The sequence below is a fragment of the Stigmatopora nigra genome, chromosome 22 (genome assembly GCF_051989575.1).
Source record: "Stigmatopora nigra isolate UIUO_SnigA chromosome 22, RoL_Snig_1.1, whole genome shotgun sequence".
Classification (NCBI taxonomy): domain Eukaryota; kingdom Metazoa; phylum Chordata; class Actinopteri; order Syngnathiformes; family Syngnathidae; genus Stigmatopora; species Stigmatopora nigra.
The window spans coordinates 1,261,562-1,284,628 of NC_135529.1; the positions used below are offsets into that span (position 1 = coordinate 1,261,562).

General features: G+C 37.4%; 1 protein-coding gene across 6 annotated transcripts in view; it reads left to right on the top strand.

Moving 5' to 3' along the window:
• The window catches only part of LOC144215853 (SLIT-ROBO Rho GTPase-activating protein 1-like), a 39,669-nt gene that overhangs the window by 10,184 nt on the left and 6,418 nt on the right, over positions 1-23,067 (top strand). For 3 of the 6 annotated variants that reach the window (XM_077745028.1, XM_077745029.1, XM_077745032.1), the window contains exons 2-18: positions 1,941-2,136; positions 5,598-5,760; positions 8,861-8,923; positions 10,500-10,679; positions 11,119-11,247; positions 11,944-12,165; positions 12,584-12,685; positions 13,592-13,789; positions 13,965-14,049; positions 14,518-14,545; positions 15,066-15,171; positions 17,052-17,112; positions 17,605-17,682; positions 17,770-17,904; positions 18,886-18,991; positions 19,126-19,350; positions 20,110-20,189. In XM_077745028.1, coding sequence (XP_077601154.1) covers positions 1,941-2,136; positions 5,598-5,760; positions 8,861-8,923; positions 10,500-10,679; positions 11,119-11,247; positions 11,944-12,165; positions 12,584-12,685; positions 13,592-13,789; positions 13,965-14,049; positions 14,518-14,545; positions 15,066-15,171; positions 17,052-17,112; positions 17,605-17,682; positions 17,770-17,904; positions 18,886-18,991; positions 19,126-19,350; positions 20,110-20,189 — 2,157 coding nt within the window. Of the gene's footprint in view, positions 1-1,940; positions 2,137-5,597; positions 5,761-8,860; positions 8,924-10,499; positions 10,680-11,118; positions 11,248-11,943; positions 12,166-12,583; positions 12,686-13,591; positions 13,790-13,964; positions 14,050-14,517; positions 14,546-15,065; positions 15,172-15,708; positions 15,743-17,051; positions 17,113-17,604; positions 17,683-17,769; positions 17,905-18,885; positions 18,992-19,125; positions 19,351-20,109; positions 20,190-23,067 lie in introns of those variants that run through there. The other 3 variants (XM_077745030.1, XM_077745031.1, XR_013330513.1) reach the window with 2 other exon arrangements.

Consider the following 23,067-nt stretch of genomic DNA (forward strand, 5'->3'; position numbering starts at 1 on the left):
CACATGTCCTAATGGGTTTAGCACAGGCAATACTTTAATAATTTCAGATTAAATTCTTTAGAAAGTGCCAAGAATGTGTTCTTTGGCTGCATTTTGTGAATTTTCTTTCCCCTACAAAACCATTTTCAATCATACCTGATAAGGGGAGACATAGCCCTTTTCAATATCAGTCATGAGGATTAAATTATAGGCAATAATGTCAAATGAAGCAGTACACCAAAAGTCTTGCTCAGAATTGGCAAACTCAAGTTTACAGTTCTTACCAAGCACATGGTGTCTCGTAATTGTTCGACCATCTTTGCATGATACATTGCGATGGTAGTTGTTCTCTTGGTTGGTATCTTGTGTGAGAATGATTGCCTCTTTAAATGCATTCATCAATCTTATGTTTTCCTCTTTTTAGGGTTTACTGGTTGACAGTGGATAATTATAGTTCATCAGCATTTTGGGCCAAAATATTTTTGCTACTTTGCTGTAATTATACTCTATAGTACATGCAACACATTGCCCGATTTGAAGAAGAACCCAAAGATTAGGGTTTTCCTTCCGTATCCACTGATGATTTTTGTGTGGCAAAAAAAGCCTCAATTTCCAGTTACTATTTAAGGCACTGTGGTAGAGCAACTCAGCAGATGCACTGCAATATTTGATGTGGTGCAAAGTACCCCAGATAAGTTGTTAGATAAGATTACTGAAACAAAACTCTCAAGTGCCGAACTGATGCATTTTGCATTTGCTTCAAGTAACTTTTTGGAACTTGTTCTGCAACAGTAAGGTAGAAAGAGTGAAATGCTGTATTTGGCATTCCACAGTAGATGAATTGTTTCTAAAGCTCTGTTTTTTTTTGATGATGAAGATGAAGCTTGTGTGCTTTCACCTCTTTAGCTTACAAGGCAGTTTCTTTGACAGTTCAACTGGCATAGATGCCATTTTGAACATACGTATTTGCACCTTTTCAAAGTAGAAATGGGAATTATGTGATGTGGCCAAATGTGGACCATTTGGATATCATCCAGCATAGAAACAAAGAAGTTATAGTCCAAACTGATCTCCACAGAGACCAAACGGTGCTCTTTCATTGTCTATATCAGCAGTGTCTTTTAGGCCACATTGACTGTAGCTCCATCAGTCAGCTAGATTTGTTGCTGACAGATTTATGGCCTTTTTATTTATGCAAGTCCCTTTTTTCTCCTGCCAACAGGACAACAATGACACTTTATGAAACATCAAGTGTGTCCGTTTATTTTTTATTTTTTGGTTGGATATTATTTAAAACATTGGCGTTTTATCAGTTTCATGTATGGTAGAGGGTTTTGTGCACGCACTATGTAAATATGCTTATCGCCTCACAGCAGTCTTGTTTGAAGGGACTAACATTTGACTTTTATGTCCTGTGCTTAGCACTTTGTCCACATGCAAATCCTTCATTATTTAGACTTCAGGACACGTTACAGAAATAAAAAAATAAAATTGATGGATTGAGTGACTACATAATAGCAGTTCTTTCGGAGATGATACATGCAGCAGGTTTGGAGTATTTCCTATGTTTACTACTGTATACTCAGTATAATTACTTTTGAATTAATTTTATTGTCAAAATAAGCAATTTAGTGCTCGAGTTTCAAAAGTACGACATACGAAAGAAACTACGTCTCCAATACAATAATGCCTGTCTTTTAAAAATAAATGCTTTTAATTGTTATTGTTGTATTTATTTGTTCTTGAATAGTTTGTGTTTACAGATTTTTTGTAGTTTTTCCTCCCAAGTACTGTGGAATTTTAAGTTTTGGAGCTAGTGAGTTTGCCGTGTGTGGTTTTAAGGATTATGGTTAAAGAAGAAATGTTTTGTTTTTCATTACTCTGAGTATTTGCGACAATGTGGAAGTCAGAAACTTCGCATTTGGTTGCCAATTTGCTGAATTTTTTTCTTTCTTTCTCAGAGATCCGGGCCCAGTTAGTGGAGCAGCAGAAATGCATGGACCAGCAAACAGACATGAGAGTACAGTTGCTGCAAGATCTTCAGGATTTCTTTAGGAAGAAAGCAGAGATTGAAATGGAATATTCCAGAAACCTTGAAAAACTTGCCGAACGCTTTATGGCGAAGACTCGATCCACGAAGGACCACCAGCAATACAAGTAAGTTTAACAACATTTTGTTTAAGTTTATGATTTTTATTCATTTTTTGGTAAAAACTTTAGAATAAAGTATATGAAAGGTGCCGGTGCTGGTAACTGGTGCAATTGGTCCCCTTTTATTTTTTGCAGAGCCTTTTTGGCTTCCCTTCTTCTCCCGACCCAGTTTGAGTTGATTAAGTGTTCTGAAAAATGCATGCATTAGCATATTGTTTGAACTTGCGGTGGGAATAAAAATAAAACTTAATAATACTTTTACTTACTGACTGTAAATAGATTTTGCTTGCTGTAGGAATTGTCAATGGCTCAAGCAGCTGTGCTACCAAAGTGTCTCGCCAGTTAATGGAAGCTCTGTGGTTTACATTGCATGGTGGATGGACACATGAGCATAGCTCTTAAATAAATACAATAAGTTTAAATGGTATTAAAACCCTCCAGTGTGCTTTAAAACTAAGGTCTATATTTGTGTGTCCATGTGCAGCAAGCACACAGTGAAGCCCTTGTGTTCACTTTTTGTGGCCTGTTTTTGTTGGACAGATTTGTCTGTGGTGTGAAAAATGAGTTTTCACTCAGCCTTTAGCCTTCAGTCAATTTTCATATGGCAGGTCAGCTTGGTAGAGCAGCAACATGTTAAAATAGCATCACTATGACCCGCTAGACTTCTGGGTAATTAGTCTAGACAGGCAACATTCTGTAGGAAGCCCCTGCTGGGCCTGTCGACGGATTTGCAATTTTGAATATGAAATGACATACTTAAACTGAAAACTGTAATAATTTGGTTCCTTTGCAGATCTAGAACATTTCTGTTTTTCTCCTGAACTGTATTCTAATCCTCATAATACTTTCTATAATTACATCCACACCTTGTTGTACTTTTTCCTCTATCAGTTTCATATAGAACAATATTGTATTTAAGGTTTAATGATATATACGGTAATGTAATTACATGTTTCCCTTTTTGTCCTGGCCACTGAAAGTCTCAAGCTTCTAATCTGCCAGATATTGGAGACCACACAACCGAATAACTTCCATCTGTTTTGTAGCAATATTTTATCACACTCAAGTTGAAAGGGATTAAGGGCACAACGTTAACTGCTTCCCGATCCCTCCAACGTCAAAGGCAAGGCACATAAAACACACACCAATTCTCTATTGGGCAAGTGGACAGTGCAAGTATGAAAAAAATGGATTTATAGCACTATAATGTCTCATGGTGCCAGACTAAGTTGCTTTTCTCACTTTTACTTGGTATAGCTGCTGAAGACAAAAAACAACACACTCTAACAATCAGTGCAAACGGGAGCACACCTTCTTTCTGAGTTAGCCATTCAAAACCATCGGAAACACCAGTCCTCAACAATATATTCCAAGACATCAAACTGCAAACAACACCAAAACCCATTTCATCATTGCGTTCTGGTTACAATAGGTGGACCACCGTTTGGCAAACTATGACCTAAGTTTAAAATGTCATGGGGTAATATGTTCTGCAATTAACAGTAGTTTATTAGTAATTCTGGAGATCCCAATCACAATTTCTTTGTGTCATGCCATTAGGCCGGGGGGAATGGCTCAGCTAGAAGCACTTAAAATCTTGGTTTTATACTGATGTCACACTGGATTTCTCTATAAAATAGGTAGAAAAAATATACATTTCTGTAAGAGGCTTGGATGTGGTTCTTTGTTGAGCGACATTATCAGTGGGCTACTATAGGACTTTGTCGTTTCACCTCGATTCTTGATAAGATCACATTTCATTAGTCTGCACAGTGACGTAGCAATCCTTTACTGCCGGGAGCTTTCTTCCTTCATATGTGCACAATTAAATGTTGGCATTCACTCTTCCTACATTAAGGCTACACAAATGAACAAAAAACACTAACCTCCTAAGACACAAACTGTTATAAGGCATGCATTTTTTCTCTCTTTGTTATTTAGGATAATTGGGACCTGATAAGTGTAAAAACAAAGAGTTATCTTTTTTCATGATGTAGTTTCTGAGAAAAATGATGTCCACCACATAAGTGTTGTCCAAAATTTAACATTGTAGACTTGGACAACCAAATGTGATGTCCACACGTGTGGATGCCAGGTCATAGGAGGTTAAAACTGTATCATAAGCCAACAATTAGTCAGAGTGAGGATTTTTACAACTTCCACGTCCCTTATAGACTGCATTTCTTTCAGTAATGTATGAAATACTACCCCCATTCGCCCCCATCTGTCTGTCTATCTGACCCAGTTCTTCCAAAGGCAAGAAGGAAATGATGACATTGTGAGATTTTCCTGGTATTATGTTGCATGAGCAACTCCAAATTCTCTCCACAGAAGTCTGCTTGTTTCTTTGCATTGTTAATTTAACTCGACAGGCAATTTCAGGTCATCTTTAATTGTGTTATTTGCCAGAACTGTCCAGAGATAGAACAATTCTGACCATGTTGTCTCCATTCTTTTCCTATCTTTCCCTCTCTGCACATAGTTTGTATGGGGATGCAACATCAATAAATTATAACTTGGCATTTATTAGAAATATTTTATAACCTGTTTTAGTATTTTTTTCAATGTACATTCCATCACTTTATTTCTCAGTTGTTTATATGCAGTTGCTTACTTTTGCCTTTGGCAGCAAATAGGCTGCCAGACCTAAAGCATCAAGGCCAAATCAGCAGATAAATTCTGCGTTTTTCACCTGTTGTGTTGACAAGTCTTGCATGTCTGTGTAAACTGCCCGTGTGAGGCAAGAGCAAGGGCGATTCTCCATATGGTTCCTGCAAGACCTGACCTCTAACCCCTCTTGGAAAACTCAACAAGCATACACACATGCAGTCACACCAATAATTTTCTGTCTGGGATTAACCCTGCGGAAGTGAGGAGGTCAGAGCATACAAGATTGCAATTCACTCTTACCTCAACAATATACTAACACCTCGCACTTGAGAAAATCAGCCCATGACGTAGAATAGTATCGTCCAAGGCGGAACTTTAAATCAGATGTCATCATCATATTTGTTTGCTTCATTAGTAATATAATTATTATCACTGCTTATTTACTGCAGAATTATTTCCCATATTGCATTATTTACATTACATTAATGTACTTCACATTTTAATTTCGACTCTGTGTATGATTTCGCATTCGAGAGGGTATGAATAAACTACTCTAAGAATTGTTCCTCTTTGTTTTTTCAGTATTCCCACATGTTCATCACCCTCAAGCTCCAAAGAGTACTTAAAGCTTTTGTTTGACTTAGAGAGCTACATGAGCTCTGCCCCAGAAATGTCATAGATACACATGTGTCATACTTATCATTTTGGTCCTTGTAATCTAAAAGCAGAAACCACTATCTGGGACATGGAAAACCAAGGGACCCTGATGATTCTTGACAGCCTACAGATGAACAAACTCATTTGCGCTAATATTTACATTTTCAATGTTCTGATTCCAAACTCGCTTTCCCCCATAGAAAAGACCAAAATCTGCTGTCCCCTGTCAACTGTTGGTACCTGCTACTGAACCAGGTCAGGAGGGAGAGTAAGGACCATGCCACTCTGAGTGACATCTACCTGAACAATGTCATCATGAGGTTCATGCAGATTGGCGAGGACTCAACACGACTACTTAAGAAGGTAAGTTCTATTCAACACACATTTAACCAGTAATTGGACAGATTGTGAAATCTAACAGACTTCACTAAAGTAATGAGATTAAAATCTGCAATTACCATGGAAATTGCTTGATGATCCACATAGAAAATTCAAGTACCATCTATATTATGTGAACAAAAGCTGTTTATGTGACACAAAACACGATGTTGAGACAATTTATGAAGTAATATGTTACAGTCCCTTTTTGGATACATTTGATGACAGTTTTTTTTTTTAATTGGGATATTTCTTGCATTTTGATGACGTAAAGGTCAATCATTGCATCAAATGACTGCAATGTGACAAGTCATGCTACATATAGGATATTGCTGGTGCACTTATAGAAAATTAAAATACTGTAAAATCATAGCAATCACGCTCCTCCTTCCACCATTCCATCAAGAACAAAGATTCATGACCAAAACTAGATCTCTGCCGCCTGGTCCGCCACAAGGATGGCAACTCCCTTTTGGATTATGCAGTTTTTTTTTGCTGTCGGAGTCACATGAACTCACCACAGACCCAAATTACAAAGTGGCTTCGAAGGCCTAAAGGCATGCCTTTGTGTCAACTTAGTTTTTCTGACTGTTTCCATCTGTCTGTCTTTCAGTCCATCTTTGCTTCTAACTCAAGCGAACTTTAAATATTTAGCCTCCCCGTTGAGGTGAGATCCTTATAATTCATAGGTGTCGTACAAAAACTGGAAACTTACTGCTCCTATATTCTATGGCGTTTAAAGTGTCTCATAATGTCGCCATAATTAATAGTCAAATCAAAGATTTTAAAAGATGTTTTTACCATTCCCATCTAACACCCACATTGACCAAATGTTTTAAAAACCAAACATTTTTTTCTTTTAAAGTATCTTTTTTTAAGCATTGACGAGCCATCGTAACACTGTAAATAGTCGGAAATTACATGATGGTTTCCTTAAAAATTTTTAGAAAGTTGTGATTAAAGAACAACAACTGATCAGTGTTAAGGCGCAAATACTGAAGTTATTTTTGCTATGGCATCAGTCAAACCAACAGTGGAAGCAAACAACAAGTAGTCCATGGCACTCTAAAATGTTTTTCTTTTGTTGTGTGTTTGGTTTATTTTTTGTCGTTTTTTTTTCTTCTGAGGTTCTACTAAGTGACATTCTAGAGATATATGGGTATTGTTGCATTACTGAAATACCCAAGACTTTTAAAGTTATTTTAGGGGTCATTGTATAGAAAAATAGAGTTGTGGTGATAGGTCCACATTATAGGAGACCTGAGCCTCTGCTAAGTGTCTTATTAAAGCCTCTCCAAGTCTTTGATCATAGAGGAGCTGCAATAATGAGGCACAAATAACAGTTTGGAGGTGACAGGTGTGGTTTTTTTTCATCTCAAAGAGGATTTTTTTTTAATACCTAGTATTTTGTATTATGCATTAGAGTGGGTCGTAAGTAATTGAGGACTTCAGAGTCTTCAAATTGTCCTCATCAAAATCTCTAGGTTGAATCATTTCTATTTGCTTTGTGAATTATGGATTATAGGTAGGTTAGATCGCTTAAAAAAGGGTGTTTTTATGTCTAGTACGCCTATTTATATTCTATGTATTGGCCAATTATATTTCTCTGGCTTCATTTATTCATGGTAGTCACATTATCATTTTAACTTTAATGTTATAGTTGGCGATGCTTCCAATTCAACGCAGGGTGTATCAAAGAAAAGATCTTTCCTCTAAAACTAAACTGGATTATCCTTTTTGCAAGACTTCTTACTTGCGTTAACCATTCAGATAATGAAAGATTAAAGGGATCAGCCTGTTTGCAGAAGCCTTTGACATCATTTGACCCTCGAGGTAACCTCCTAACCAAGCATTCGCTCATTCATTTTCTGAACCGCTTATCCCCACAGGGGACGTGGTGGGCGCTGGAGCCTATCCCAGAATATATTTCTCAAATGCGACACACTTTAGTATTTATGCTTCATTCAAAAGCAGTTTATAAAGTAAAAATATATATATACTATAAAAAAATACAGTACTAGGTTCCTAGTATTTTTTATTTTTTAGGGTAGTTCTTAGAGAGGTATGTCAGCATGTTTAGATAGTATGTGAATCAAAATAGATAAGTATGAAATTAAATTGTGCCATGTATTGTAGCGTTGCTACCTCTCATGCACACAAACTCTTCCAGCTCACATAACGCTGAGAAGGCCATTTATTGAGCCCTGGAACACTTCCAAGGCTTCCCAGTGGAGTTGAATTGATGACTGCTCACCCTGACAATCAAATATTCCATCCAGAGAATTTCTGGTTGTAAATTGTTTTTTCCTTTTGTCAAGACCCATGTCTATCTAGTCTTTATGTTGTTGTTAAAAAGAGAAGAAACAACAAATGCAGATTTTTGAGAAAACCCCCCACAAAATATATATATATTTTCTCCAAACAAAAAAGTACAAATGAAGAATAAACAATTCATCAACAAAATTCTATGATGATACTCTCTGAACAAGTCTTATTCCTAAATGTTTGTAACTGGCGTTTGTGAAATTTGAACTTGAAATGGGAAATTGCCTGTCCAGGTGGTGGTTAGGAAGGTGTTGCAAATAGGCTACTTTACAAGCATGATTCTCTAATTTCGGACACCAGCCTGTTAGCCAATGTAAGAATGTAATCCACTTGGCTGTCTATTCAATGAGATCAGCTGCCGCAAAGTGTTGTGGGGAATGTGCATCGACTAAGAGTGTCAAGATTGTGCGTCAAACTTGTTTCAAAGGTCCATTTTGGCTGAAGGGGGCTGATCTGCATGGTGTTAGATTTTAATCATCTTAAAAGTGCTTTTCAGCACAGAGTCATGCTCAAGATGGAGTTTAACTGGAGTTGAGCCTAAATGGGCATCATTGCTTAAAATAGTACTGGCAGAGCCAGACAGTACAATCATGCTTATCATGGGAATTGTTGGCAATGTTGTACGATTAAAGCTGGATGGCATTTAATACAATTGAGCAACATTTTTTGTCAAATTCGGCAACATGAATTAAATGTTTTGATAATGGGAATTACTCACTTTGTTATTCTAATTGTTTTTGCATTCTTTCCTACCCCCCAGAGCAAGGAAATAGCATTTCAGCTCCAGGAAGACTTAATGAAGGTCCTTAATGAGCTATACACAGTAAGTAGTACCATAATAATTTCCGTTTTTTTGGACCCAATGTGTGTTAAGTGCATTGGTTTGTGCTTGCTCAGTAACAACTACAGACAAATTGTGTGTATGTGTGTGTGGGTGTCAGTGTATAAGTATATATGTATATTTATATATATATATATATATATATATATATATATATATATATATATATATATATATATATATATATATATATATATATATATATATATATATATATATATATATATATATTATTATTATTATTTATATAATCACTTTTAAGGATGTCAACACAACAGATTCTGCCACAACAGTGACACAAGTCAATATAGTTTTTGCCACTTTAAACGCACGCGTGAATCTGACCTTATTTCGCCCTTGTGAGACATGTGCACACAGCACACAACATTGACTCATGTACTCTTGGGTTTTGAGTAAGATATTGCATCAGGCATCCAGAGTCCCTATGTCTGACCCTACAAGTGAAATAACAGGTCTGGTCGCTCTCTAAATATGTCAATCTAAAAGAAGCAGCAAAGTAAACAAACCATTGCCAGATTCTTGACCAGTAAATGAGGAGTACATCGCCCAAGGTCAGCCAACCGTCCCTAAATTAGAGTGAGTTGAGCCAAACCCCACCAAAGGCAAAGGGTTCCAAATTTGGCTTTCGCTCTTCTCTTTTGACAGAAATAACCCTGTAGAGAAGGCAAGAATGAAGAGAAAGGGGAAAAAAGAAATGTTTAGATTCATAAGAAGGATCTGTCTGAATATACGGTTAAACCTTGAGTTTGTCCAAGCGTAGTGCTAACACAGTTTCTAGAGCTGTATGGGAATTTTATTTTTCTTTACACTGTTCAATGTAGTACTACGGGGAGGGCTATACCTATAGGCCTATTCGATAAATCACCACTTTTTACTAATTCATTTACTTTTCATCTATTTTTAATTAATTCAATGTCGTGTCGCATTGTTTTTTCACCATTAAATATGCAAAGAGAGCTGCTTTTTTTCTTTCAATATAGCACACGGCAGTATTCTTTTATTCCTTTATTGCATGCATGCACCGAAGAGAAGGATTGAAAGTGCTATTTAATAATGTAGTTACAAAATTACTGACCGCAAGAAAATAATAAAATCAAATAAAGTCAAAAATATGTTCAAAATGAACTACGATTGCCCAACTTCCTCAACTCACTAACTATAAGATATTTATCAGTCCTGAGACAAAAAGAAAGAAATGCATTCCTTAGATAATCATTCATTCATATTCTGTACTACCTAAAGTAAGGTCGTGGGGGTGCTGGAGCTTGTTTCCACTATTAGTATTTCACCATGGCAATGGGTATTAGCTCTGTGACCACTCTTGGTTTATGTTATTGGAATGAAATAATAAGGCATGTGGCTGTTTTAAGATTTTAAACTTTTGAGCTGAATACTGTGCAATAAGGGTGAGTCATACTGATAGTCTAGCAACCAGATGTCCAGTCAAGAATACAATATGACTAATTAGTAGAACGCTAACTCGAGACTTGCCTTAGTCATGTATAAGAGTCACAGTAATATCCTTCTTTGTTTCCAGGTGATGAAGACGTACCACATGTATCACTCAGAAAGCATTAATGCAGAGAGCAAGCTTAAGGAGGCTGAGAAGCAAGAGGAGAAGCAAATTGGCAGAGGAGACCCAGTTTTTAACATTCGCATGGAGGATAAATACCAAAAGCGCAACTCTGTGAAAAAGATTGAGAAAATGAAGGAGAAGGTACATTATTAGAGCATACACAGCTTTCAACTTGTTCACATTATGCAAGTTCTGGCATACTATGAGAGAGAGAAAAAATTAAATGCCTATAAGAAAGGATTTTCTTTTGAAAGTCTTCCTGGAAGAATATTGAAATATAGATGATATGGAAGTGTGCATCAGTGCGCATTTGTCATTAGATGGTGACTAACACCCTTCTGCTTGTCTGCTTAAGAGGAAGTGTGGGCTGAAGACCAATAGTTCAGACGAGGTCTGATGAGATTTTTCTTGTTTGTTCCTTTGTATTTTTAACTCTCATCTGCTTTTTATGCGATGCTGCTGCCCAGACACTCTCTGCTGAATGCAAAGACATAAACGGCACAATCACTTTTTATTGCATAGTACATTGTTCCTCACAAAATCAGTTGTTCACAGTTGTGTGCTTTAATTTTCTCATTAGCGTCAAGCCAAGTACTCTGAGAACAAAATGAAGTCGATCAAAGCACGGAATGAATACCTCCTGACACTGGACGCCACCAACTCATCTGTTTTTAAATATTACATCCATGATCTGTCAGACCTCATTGACGTAAGTAATAATACTACATGCTTTTTAAAATCTGTATTATGTTGAATCGTCCCTGGTTTGCCCATCAGTTTTGCAGACTTGAAGCTCAGGCCTATTTCACACACCATTTAAACGTGAGCTGTATGTTGCTGTAAATGTGTATGATATAGCGTGTCACTCCTGATTTGTTAGCTGATTGATTTGAGTGATGTTCGGGTAACAAGATTTGTAGGTAATATTGCTTTACTTTAAAGGGAATGAGGGTAGTTGTAAAGGAAGGTTTTGTTATCAAGCAGTTTAGAGTTTGTATTCCAGGCAGGATTGAAGGAGATGACTGAAGTGTAATCTCTATTCTGCAACATGCTGTGTGGTGAAATTACCCTTCACTCCGCCTTGCTTTCAAGCCTTCAGATCTCTACAGGATTTGTGTTTGAGAATTTATGTGCAAAGCTGGCTGCATCAGCTGTATTTGCAGACTCATGCATATATTTTTATTAAAGAAGAATTATTTGGTGTCAATATAGTACTTAGTTTGTTTTGATAATTCTTTATGTAGTTTGGAATTTTTGGCACACAAACTTTGGTTGTGTTTCAAAACTTAGCAATTTCAGATAACTGTATGTTTTGTAGGTAGCATGTTCTTTTGCTGTAAAGCCGCAAAATGGTTGGTAGCAATAATCTGTCCAAGTTTGACCTCCAGTTCATCTTTCTGTCTAGTGTTGTGATTTGGGATACCACGCTAGCTTGAATCGAGCCTTGCGGACTTACCTGTCTGCTGAATACAATTTGGAGACCTCTCGCCATGAAGGTCTTGATATCATTGAGAATGCAGTAGACAGTTTGGACCCGAGAAGCGACAGACAAAGGTTCATGGAGATGTTCCCCACGGCCTTCTGTCCACCTGCGAAATTTGAGTTTCAACCTCACATGGGAGATGAGGTAGGTTCATTCCAAAACTATGGAAAGTAGGAATTCTGTAAAAATAATATGCATTACAATTGGCACTGTTCAAAAATCAAATCATAAAGAAAAAATGATTTAAATATCATGATCCAGAAAGCTTGCTAATTTGAGAACATAACAGATATTCTGACTGGATTTTAGTAGCTATAATGTTATATATTACTTCTGCAATACAGGTTCTTAACATTAAAGAATTACTTTTTATAAATATATATTTTTTAAACTGTTATTTTCAGAAAATAGCCATTTATTTCATTTCAACTGGGGGAACTTGGCAGTGAATATCGGAATCATATTATCATTCACTGCCAGCCAGTATGAAATGCAACTATAGTTAGCAATGGGAACAGGTGTATTACATGCTTATTTAGAGAGACGTTTATTTTTCTTATAGGTGAGTCAGATCTCAGTGCAACCGCCAGTGAATGGGGAGCTTATACTTAGGTTCCAGCAGCTGCAATCTCGCCTGTCTACTCTGAAGATTGAAAATGAAGAGGTATTCACTTTAAGCATCTTTCATTTAATTTGAATTCCTTCAGTATTGGTAAAACCTTTTTAAGGAAGATTGCAATAGTTTCATTGATTCCAGTCACGTTCATTGGGCTCCTCTTTGACGTCTGACCTGCTTCCTTTCTTTTCTTTGTCGATTTCCTACCCTGCTCCACATAGTTTTCTGAATACTGTTAAGAGTGAGGTGCAGGGTATTTTGAGCTGTGATGACTCATCAAAGCAGATATACCTGACTGTCAAATTAATAAAACTATTCATCTAACCCTTAAATATTCAGCATGCTTAGTAAATTAGTTCTAGGCGGGGTCATAATGAGACAGTCTTCATGTCCTTGTCTATGCCCTACGTGCATGTCCAGGTGGGCTCCAATAGAAGGACATTGCTGTTTAATGTTATTATTACCAGATGGCCTCGCTATGCTGGCACTGTGTGCCAGCGACATCCTTGAAAAATGAACGTTAAAAGCATTTTGACGACCTCCAAGCATGAACTGTCAAACATAGCAGCTCTGTCTTCCTCCGGATGGGAAAAGCTACAGGGCATTGCTTGACAGAAGTACAGCTGTTTCCTTTGCTCTTTGAGTGCTGTAAAATGCTGAAAAACATTGCCAAATTTGCTTTACATTAGTTGTTCATATGCCTCTAGTCTATTTCAATTCAAAAGTGTTTCCCTGGGACACAATACAATCATTTAGTGTCATTGTTTTTCCTTTACAGTTTGTATTTATTTATACTTGCATTTATTTCGTATACTAAGACGGAATTTCCCCCTCAAGCGTTTTGCGACCTGATTAACTGCTAAATAGCAACGTTCATTTTTTTATAGAGTAATTGGATGGACAATTAATAGAACGCAATCCAGTCACCATTTTTGTCATCACCTTTGCTTACAGGTGAAAAAAACATCAGAAGCCACACTGACCACTATTCAAGACATGGTGACCATCGAGGATTATGATGTCTCAGAGTGCTTCCACCACAGCAGATCCACTGAATCTGTGAGGTCCACTGTCTCCGAGACATACCTCAGCAAACCGAGCATTGCGAAGAGGAGAGCAAACCAGCAAGAGACTGAGCAGTTCTACTTCATGGTGAGTCGCAAGCTCGAGAAGCTCCAGAACAACTTTGTATCACCGACTCAATGTTTAAAGCCTTTCGCTTATTTGGTGCATTCCTAAAATGGTCAAAGCCAGTGGTTGTCTTGATATCAATACAGTACATGATGTGATTGATGGGCAACTTTCTAATTTCTGTAATTGTTGACAGAAATTCTGCGAGTTTCTGGAGGGCAGCAATCTCATCTCCAAACTGCAGGCCAAACACGATTTGCTGAAGAGGACTCTTGGTGAAGGTATGGTACATTCCTTTTAGTGACCCGACTTAATGGAGTGAAATGTCTTTAAAAAAAAAAAATTATTGATGTTTTCTAAATGGTTTATGTATTACTCCCTAACCTAAGCTTTTTATTGTATTTTTAAAAAAATCATGCCTAAATATTTTCAACGGTTCAAAATAGTAATCTAAAATAATTAAAATTCAAAGTATACAGTGTATTTATCAATCTGATTAACCAGACAAGAATTATTGTTTGTAAGGCTGTCTGGCTGCAAGTGAATGTTTCGATCCTGTTTATGGATTAAAATGACCTCGTTTACTAAAATGTGAATTAATTTGTACTCAAGCATGTTGTGTATTTGTTTGAAGAACGTTGTAGTCAAAGCAAAGTGAAAGGCCTCTTGTGCTTATCAAGCTGTATACACACTGTATACAAACCAGGCCTGTCTACCAATTACACATTGTTTCTATTTTATCTCTTCAGGCCACAGGGCTGACTACATGACCACAAGGTAATGTAAAACACACCCATCTTACCTTAGGACAAGTGCATATTCATATATCATTCAGTTGCATCAGCAAAAAATTGATCTCTGTGCTTAAAAACACAGACACAATTGAAATCATTCTTTACTCATTCACTATCAAAGACGTAAAAATATATGATCCACTTGTCACAGCTAAAGAACAAAAATAGAGTAGAAACAAACTTTATAATTATGAAAATGGGAATCTAATCTTTAATATTGTATGTTGTGTGTAGCCATTGAATGATTGATTTGTAAAGAATGAGTTAATGATATGTTTATTATCATGACCATGTCAGTATGACATTTGGTGAATTTGGTAGCGACATAATTACAGAGAAAACAGGGTTGCAAAGACATATTTTCTCGACATGGGTTCAAGCAACTTCTCCTTCATAACATTGAGTGAGTCAGCATAATTCATGGACAAAATGGTTAATGGAGAGTTACACCGCTTCAGGCAATTGCATTGTCATCTCTTTCTAATGCATTTTTTGTATTCTAGACATCCCAATGGGCTGTTCAAAACCCACACTGGCACCAGGCGGGCTAGACCCCGCTCTGTTTTTAATGTTAGGTTATTTAATGGAAATATGGAGTCATATATCAAGGTACTGATAACCACCCTGTGTGCTCGACATTGCTCCTTTTTCTCATTTTCTCTCTTGCTCCAGCTTTCTGGCCATTTTCATGGGTGCCCCAAACTGTTTAAGCTACAGTTTAGCTTAAACCTGCTAAACACTTGTCTTTGCTTAAACTGTAGCAGTGGCATTGATAGACTGGAATGGCTTCTGAAGGAATAGAATGCCCCTGGGATGGCTAAATGTTTATCTCAGTCTAGTTTATACCCAGTACTGCGCCCCACTTCAGTGAGCCTTTCTGGCATCTCCAGGGAGTAGAGTCCAGTAAAAAGATCAGGGTTAGTGACAGTGTGAGTGGATGCCAAATGGATACGGTGTGCTGCCACCATTTTCACTGACTGCCACAACTGGTGACCCGTGCCATTATGTTCTGTCCAGTTACCTTTTGGTTCATTGCCAACATAAACTGGATTAAGGGTGCATTCTTAGTAATAGGTTTGGTGAGCAGCTGCTGTGGTCCTAACTTGGGTCTTGCTTCTTTCTTTCTTTTGCAATGCCTGTCCGTAGCCGTGGACGACGGAACTCACATGCTCGTCATCAGGTAGACATCTTGAAGCCTCCTAGGGAGACCCTCCTGCTTGCTTGCTTGCTTTCTCTAATGCCCTAACATTTCATTTTATTGTGTTTTTATGTCCTATTTGAGACAGACAGATATGGCTTGATTACAATTATTTACAAAATACATTTCACTTTAAAGTGATGTTTTACTATACAGAATGATGCATAGATATGCATTTCATCTTGTAGTACACGTGACACATTTATTTTCAAATTGATAAGTCATCTCCACCTGGAAGATGTGCATAGAAAAATTATGTTTAAAAAAAGTGCACATATTGGTGGGATTATGCCATATTAATGTAACAAACTTCAGTCCCTCGTAGACCTTGCAGAAAGAAGCACTGTATTACATAATCGTGATACATCAGACCTTTTCCTCAGCTGAGATTCCGCGTCCAGAATTCATAGCTTGTATGAGCACACAAGTTTTTGATATGTATGCACACCCTTGGGAGCCATAAACAGATCTACTGTACCGTTAAGCGTATAGGTTGCTGCCCTGTGCAGTACACTGAATGATCTTCAGCAGTCTCTGGCACAAAACCAGCACAAGAGTGCACCCTGCTTCCGAGTGCATTTAGCTAATGTGTCTTTTTAGAGTTGCTTCTGTGAGGCCCTCTAAATGATAAATGATCATCACTTCAGGCAGGCGTTTGATGTGATTACTGTCAGAGGTAGGCAGTATATTAGAAATTGAAATTACTTAACGTTAAACCACAGCTTTGCCCACATGTACTTAGCTGGGATGGGCTCCAGCACTCTTGTGACCCTTGTGAGGATAAGCAGAACAGAAGATGAATGAATAAACCAAAGCTTTAGACGTACATCAGTTTAATAGTAAGCTAATTTGTTGAGGGGAAATATTCATTAGCTAAACAACAACCATTGAAAATGAAGTCACATCTGTCTGTATCAGCAAGCTTGTACATTAACCCTCACTTCTTTTCTTTTGAACTCACTCGTATTCAAAATAAGTTTGTATAATATCGCTGTTCCACAAACATTTATTAAGATATCCAAAGCACACAGACATAAGAAAATTTACAGAGAGTTTTGACAGATGATTTTGTGGGACAGCAAAAAAAGCTTATACGTTTTGTTGACGTACAACGCTGTTTTTAATCATTTACAATTATAAATAATATGGATGACGTGTGCAAATGTCAAAACACAGATTTAGATTTTTAAATCTGTTTCAGTTATTTCTTTTCTCTAAAGTTCCATTACTTTTGAGCTCCTTTCCTAAATTAAACGTGTGTTGGCTAAGAAAGCTTTTCATTATTTTCAAGGATTCTGGACAAGCTATTCCTCGTGTGGTTGAGAGCTGCATTCGCTACATAAATTTGTATGGTGAGTTGTTTTTACTTTATCCCGTGTGTAAAAATGTACACACTCCATCCATTGATTGACATATTTCCTGATCCCCCATCTTGCTTCAACCCTCTAATTTAATGATAACCATGTTGTAAAAGTGGAATTTCCCTCCCATCCTTGGGAAATGCAGTTAATTCTAAGATTTAGATGACAGCCAATAGTTTACTGCATGATTTTCAAGGACTCATTTAAGGCCTCTCAAAGACAAATTAAAAGGCGACTCATAGCAGACTAATTATAGCCTTAACCTTTTTCCCCTTGTGAAATCCTAATCCTTCTTTTGGGGTACAGCACTTTACTCCTACCTAATTTAAAAAAAGAAATCCTTAATTGGGAACACAAAGGGATATAAAGAACAAAATGTGCCTTTTATTCAACAAAGCCCTGATTCTCTATCTATCATTTCTTTCCTAATAAAAATGTTGCAGGCTGCTCCTTCCTATTTATGGCCATTTTCTCTCTGTGCAGGCCTCCAGCATCAAGGAATATTTCGAGTATCTGGATCCCAGCTAGAGGTCAATGACATTAAAAATTCATTTGAAAGAGGTACTTATTCATCTGGACATTTGATACACTAAGATTGCCAATGATACATTTCTATCATTCATTACTATCAATGTGTCCATGTTGTAGGAAACGACCCTCTGATAGATGACGAGAGTAATCATGACATCAACTCGGTGGCTGGCGTGCTAAAACTCTACTTTCGAGGCCTGGAGAACCCTCTTTTCCCGAAGGAAAGATTCAGTGAACTGCTGTCCTGCATCCGTAAGTAGTAGCGGGTGTAAAAACAAATAATGTGTAAATAACAAATAATTATTCATATATCATTCTAAACAGATGTCATTACTGACATTGTTTTTACTTTTCAAGCAGATTTCTGTCGTTCTATCATTTCATTCAATTGTTTTTTAGAAAAAGTTTACAATACTGAGCAATATAGATCTATTGTATAGATAATAGAATACAAATCATATTGCTCTCGTACTTTATTTAGAAAATCAAGGCCTCCCTGATCAAAAACTGCTTCTGAGTACCCATAAACAAAATCTTATATTCATTACCTTGTGATTCACTCATCGTGTGTGGTCTTTTTCTTCTAAAGAGTTCAGGATATTACACAGGCTACCTAACAAAGAAAGCACACACACCCACACACACATACACACATACACACACTTTTAAATGCCCTCTGTGAAGTCGAGTCGGTTGTACAGTGGTACTTATGCACACTCGTGCTGAAAGGGGTGATGGAGATTGTTGTTTTCATTCCCCAGCTTCACATGACAGTGATTGCTGTGTGGGCTGAACTACACCCAGCAGGGCTCCACATTTGGAAAAAATATTTTGGAGTTTCTGACATGAGCTTTGTGCTCATTTTTATTTTAAAGAGCCCACAGTTTTATTGTTTTATAGAAGTGAACTAATTCTGGATTTTATTGTACTTTACATGTACAATGTGCACTATGGAAGGTTTTTTTAAGTGTGCTGCACTGACTGTAAATTATGTGCAAACTCTCTTTTTAGTGTACTATCACAAAATGTTTTCTTGACCCAAAAGCCATGCAGATGTTTTTTTTGGGTGATTTACTGAAATTGCATAGAGGAGCTCGACTCGGGTAAATACTAAAACAGCTACAAGTGGTATAATGGAAGATTAGTATCTATCAGGTTATTATGATTTTGCTATGTCAAGTGAAAGGTTTTTCGTTTTATGTTTGACAGCCATTGTGATTCTTATTTTCGTAGGAATAGAAAATCTGTACGACAGGGCGTTGTACATCCGCAAGATCCTCCTCACCATTCCCAGATCAGTTCTTGTTGTGATGCGCTACCTATTTGCCTTCCTAAACCAGTAAGTTTTTGTTGTTCTTGTATGGGACAATAATAATGAAGTCCTCCTCCCACGTTGAACTTGTATTTGAGAAGAAATGTGTTGTGGTTTGTCTGAAATATCATCCATGTGTATTTCCAACCTTTTTTTCACAGTTTATCTCAGTACAGTGACGAAAACATGATGGATCCTTTCAACTTGGCCATTTGCTTTGGCCCGACACTCATGCCCACACCTGAGAGCCAGGATCAGGTCTCTTGCCAGGCCCATGTCAATGAGATCATCAAAACCATCATCATTCACAATGAGACTATATTTCCTGATGCCAAAGAGCTTGATGGGCCAATCTATGAGAAGTGCATGGCAGGAGGAGACTATTGGTAAAGTATAAGACCATCTACTATATGTCCTACATTTGGCTTTTATTCTTGACTATTTGTAGTTTAACATGGCATTGTACGTTTTCTAAATGATTACATATGGACAAAATTGGGTTATTTTATTTTTAGACATTGACTTGGTGCTAATTGATATGGCAAACCATTCAATATGCTTTTATGGTCATACAGTATGCCTTTAAAAAAGGTTAAAGGCCATTTTTACTTGATAAAGTAAAAATTACTTGATACAGTAATCGCCTTTGGGGAAAAATGATAGAGATCATCTGCTTTGGAAATTGTGATTAGCTGAATTAAATTAACTTATTTGAGGGGCATTCCAGCTACACTTCCAACTGAGAGTCTTTATTGCCCTCTATTTTCCCCCTGCTTTACCACAAGCTTGCACGGTTTTATTCCTGGCTGGAGTTAATCACCCATCTCAGGACTGCTGCACATGAAGCCCTTGGGAGATTGTTACCCTTGGCTCCCGCTCTTCTATAAAATAAAAGGTGGTTGGTAACATGTTACCATGGGAGTGGACAACCAGGGGGGTATGATGTCAGAGAGTGAACATTTGGGAGGGAAAGGAGGCCAAACTACAGATGAAGATACTGATCCACACAATAACCTACAGTCTGATAACCACTGTTTTCACTTAATGGGGACAAGGCTTCTTTCTTCACAGCTGTCCACTGAAGCAATAGACTTCTTTGTACGATAAATATATGACTACTCGTTTTGTCTCTGTGGTCCCAATAGTGAAAGTCCCTACAGTGAGCATGGAGTACTGGAAGAGGTTGGAAATGAGGGAGGCACAGAGACACACACCAGTGAGGATGGTACGTAACTATTGCATAAAAATTACACTGCTGTACTCTGTAAGCCACTCCAAGAAGTAGATCACAATATACTTATAGGAACTGTCATACTAAAACCCAACCTGAATGAGCCAGGTCACGTATGTTTTGGTCATTGATTTTGTTGGTAAAACCCATCTTGCTGTGCCTAATCCCACCTTTTATCCTGTTAAAATGCAGTACATTTGAAGTGCCACTGTACTGGACTAAAAAGAGAGGATGACTCTTTGTATAGCAATTTTTTTAGCCTCTTACAGTTGGACAAATGCTTTTTTCAATCTATCTTTTTTATTTAATCTATTTTAGATCACATATTACCCAACATGAGAAAAATATAAAAAAAATAAACAACTTTCCTTTGGAGCAACTACAAGATTTTCTTTAAAGTATTGGGATTTAGACAAGATGCGTAAAAAGACCGTTTACCCAGACATGTAGTGAAATAGATACCTTGTCTGACTCAAATTTAAAATTGAAAGCATCAGTTGAGGCGCAAAGACCAGTCTTGCTGTTGTCATTCAGTAAAAAGGAAGCGAGAAGAAGCAATGAAATCTGTTAGAAATTAATCATTGCTAATGTGACATATATGCGGTTGGAAAGAGACACCCCCCTTACCTCTTCCTAATACTTCTTTGACATTTCATCATGTTTAATCGTCAGCACTTTTTTTTCTGCATGGGGCTTTGGAAGGAACGCCATTCATCTATCCATCCATTTTTTTTCCCCACACTTACCCGAGGTCATGTCATGGGGGAGCACCTTCAATAGGGAAACCGAGACTTCCCTCTCCCCAACCACTCCATTCAGGGTTCATGGCGTTCTGGGTCAGTCATGGTCATCTCAGAGAGACATCCTAATCAGATGTCCGGGCCACCTCATCTAGCTCTTATCTACGCCAAGCCCCTCCCAAATGACCAACGTTCTCACCCTATCTCTAAGGGAGATCTCGGACATTTTGGGGATTTTGTTCTATTGGTCACAACTCACAGCTCGTGACCATAAGTGATGGAAGGGGCATAGATCGACCGGTAAATAGAGACCATGGTTGACCAATCCAGAGCTGCATTACTGCAGACGTGTCACCAATCCGCCTGTCGATATCCCTCTCCATTCTTCCATAACTCGTCAACAGGACCCCAAAATACCCCAAATGGCAGAGTGCGACCTTTTTCCGCCTGAGGACCAATAATCCATTTTTTTCCTCTCTTTTTTTTAATAAATTTAATAGTATAATTTTCAGTGTTTTGCCACCATGACGTTATTAGTGATGCATCTTCTACGTCATCGATACATTGATGCTATAGTCACTGGTAATCTGGCCACTAGGTCGAAGTTGAACAAACTGGCACATTGATTATATATCACATTGTAGGAGGACACCATGGTGTCCTTGTTGTCAGATACCCCCACAGGCATAATGCTTTATTGGATTGCTCATGTTGAAAGGCAATATTCTAGTTTAGAGAGACACTAGACAGTGCAGCATTCACTGGTTGCAAAAAAAAATTGAAGGGAAAAAAAAGAGACAGATTTGTTCACCAGACAGTTTCGCTTGTTAACTTTTTTTAAGAGTTCATTTCTTGTTATGATTAAGCATAGCTTAAGATAACTATTTTCAAGAATAGCTTTGGAAATTAATATAGTTTTCATTTCATTAGTCATATTTGTTTTTTAAGACCGACTGATGATACCATGAGATGCAAAACCTTAGTTTTTCCCAAATATTTTATAAAAAATGATATTTTGGTTTCCCTTTTCGCAACCAAGTAGTTTTGCTTTATTCTTATATTTTATATATAGTTTTTATGCAAACTTCTCTTTCTTTTTGCATATATTTTTACGTTTTTATGCAATTTATGTATGGCACTTACTATTTATTTAATTTACATTTCAATAAGAACAACTTTAAATCCATTGTCATAAAACAGAATGTGCTTGACTTTGTACAAACAATGACTTTTCAATTAGAATGGCAAAGAGGGAAGAAAAATCCCATTTGTCAACGAGGGTCCACTCTATTGACAGCACCCCCATAGCAGCTTAGGCCAATTGAGTCAGACAGTAAATTCCTGCTTGTCACACTTCATTTAAGTTGTGTCACATCTTTTGCGTCTTTCCCGACAAGCCAATTGACAAATACATTTGGGTTGGTGATGAGTACAGTAAATAAACAAGATTGAACCTAACATATTAAGAAAATAAGAGACTGTCCCTGCAAAGGATATCCCTCACATACATACCTTAAGTAGTTTATATACAGGATGTGTGTTTTGGTAAGGCTACATTATGTCCACATGGGACCACATGGCTGACTTGAAGTGAGTGGGAGGAGGGCATGGAGGAAGAAGGATGCTATTTTTAGAGCCGTGTTGCTGTAGTGCACTCTGGCTCGGAGACTTAGACACGAATGAACACTTATGGCAGAGTTGTTCAGTCGGCACGAGCTGTACAAGTGAGCAAATCCAACTCAACAGTATTCGCAGAGCACCGTTCACTCTTTAGATGGTCATACAGGTCCAACTGTGTGTGTATGTGGTTATCTTTAAACGGGTTGTAGCAAAATGGGAGCAAACAAGTATTAAATGGGAAGAAAGAAGTGATTTCAAGAGAACAAATTATAAAGTGACACTGTTCATCAAAGTTTTTATTTATTAAAATTGTCCTTCTTTAAATTTATTAAATGCTATATATTAAGAACAAGTCAAAGCGTGACGGAGGGAAAAAAATAAGACTTTTTGTTGAAAACAGGATCATATTTTTGATGTTTTCTACCTAAATTTATGTGGCTCAGGTGATCCTATCAATTAAATGCAGCCCATAAACATAATTATACCCCAAATGGTAAAAGTCTTTCTTATAG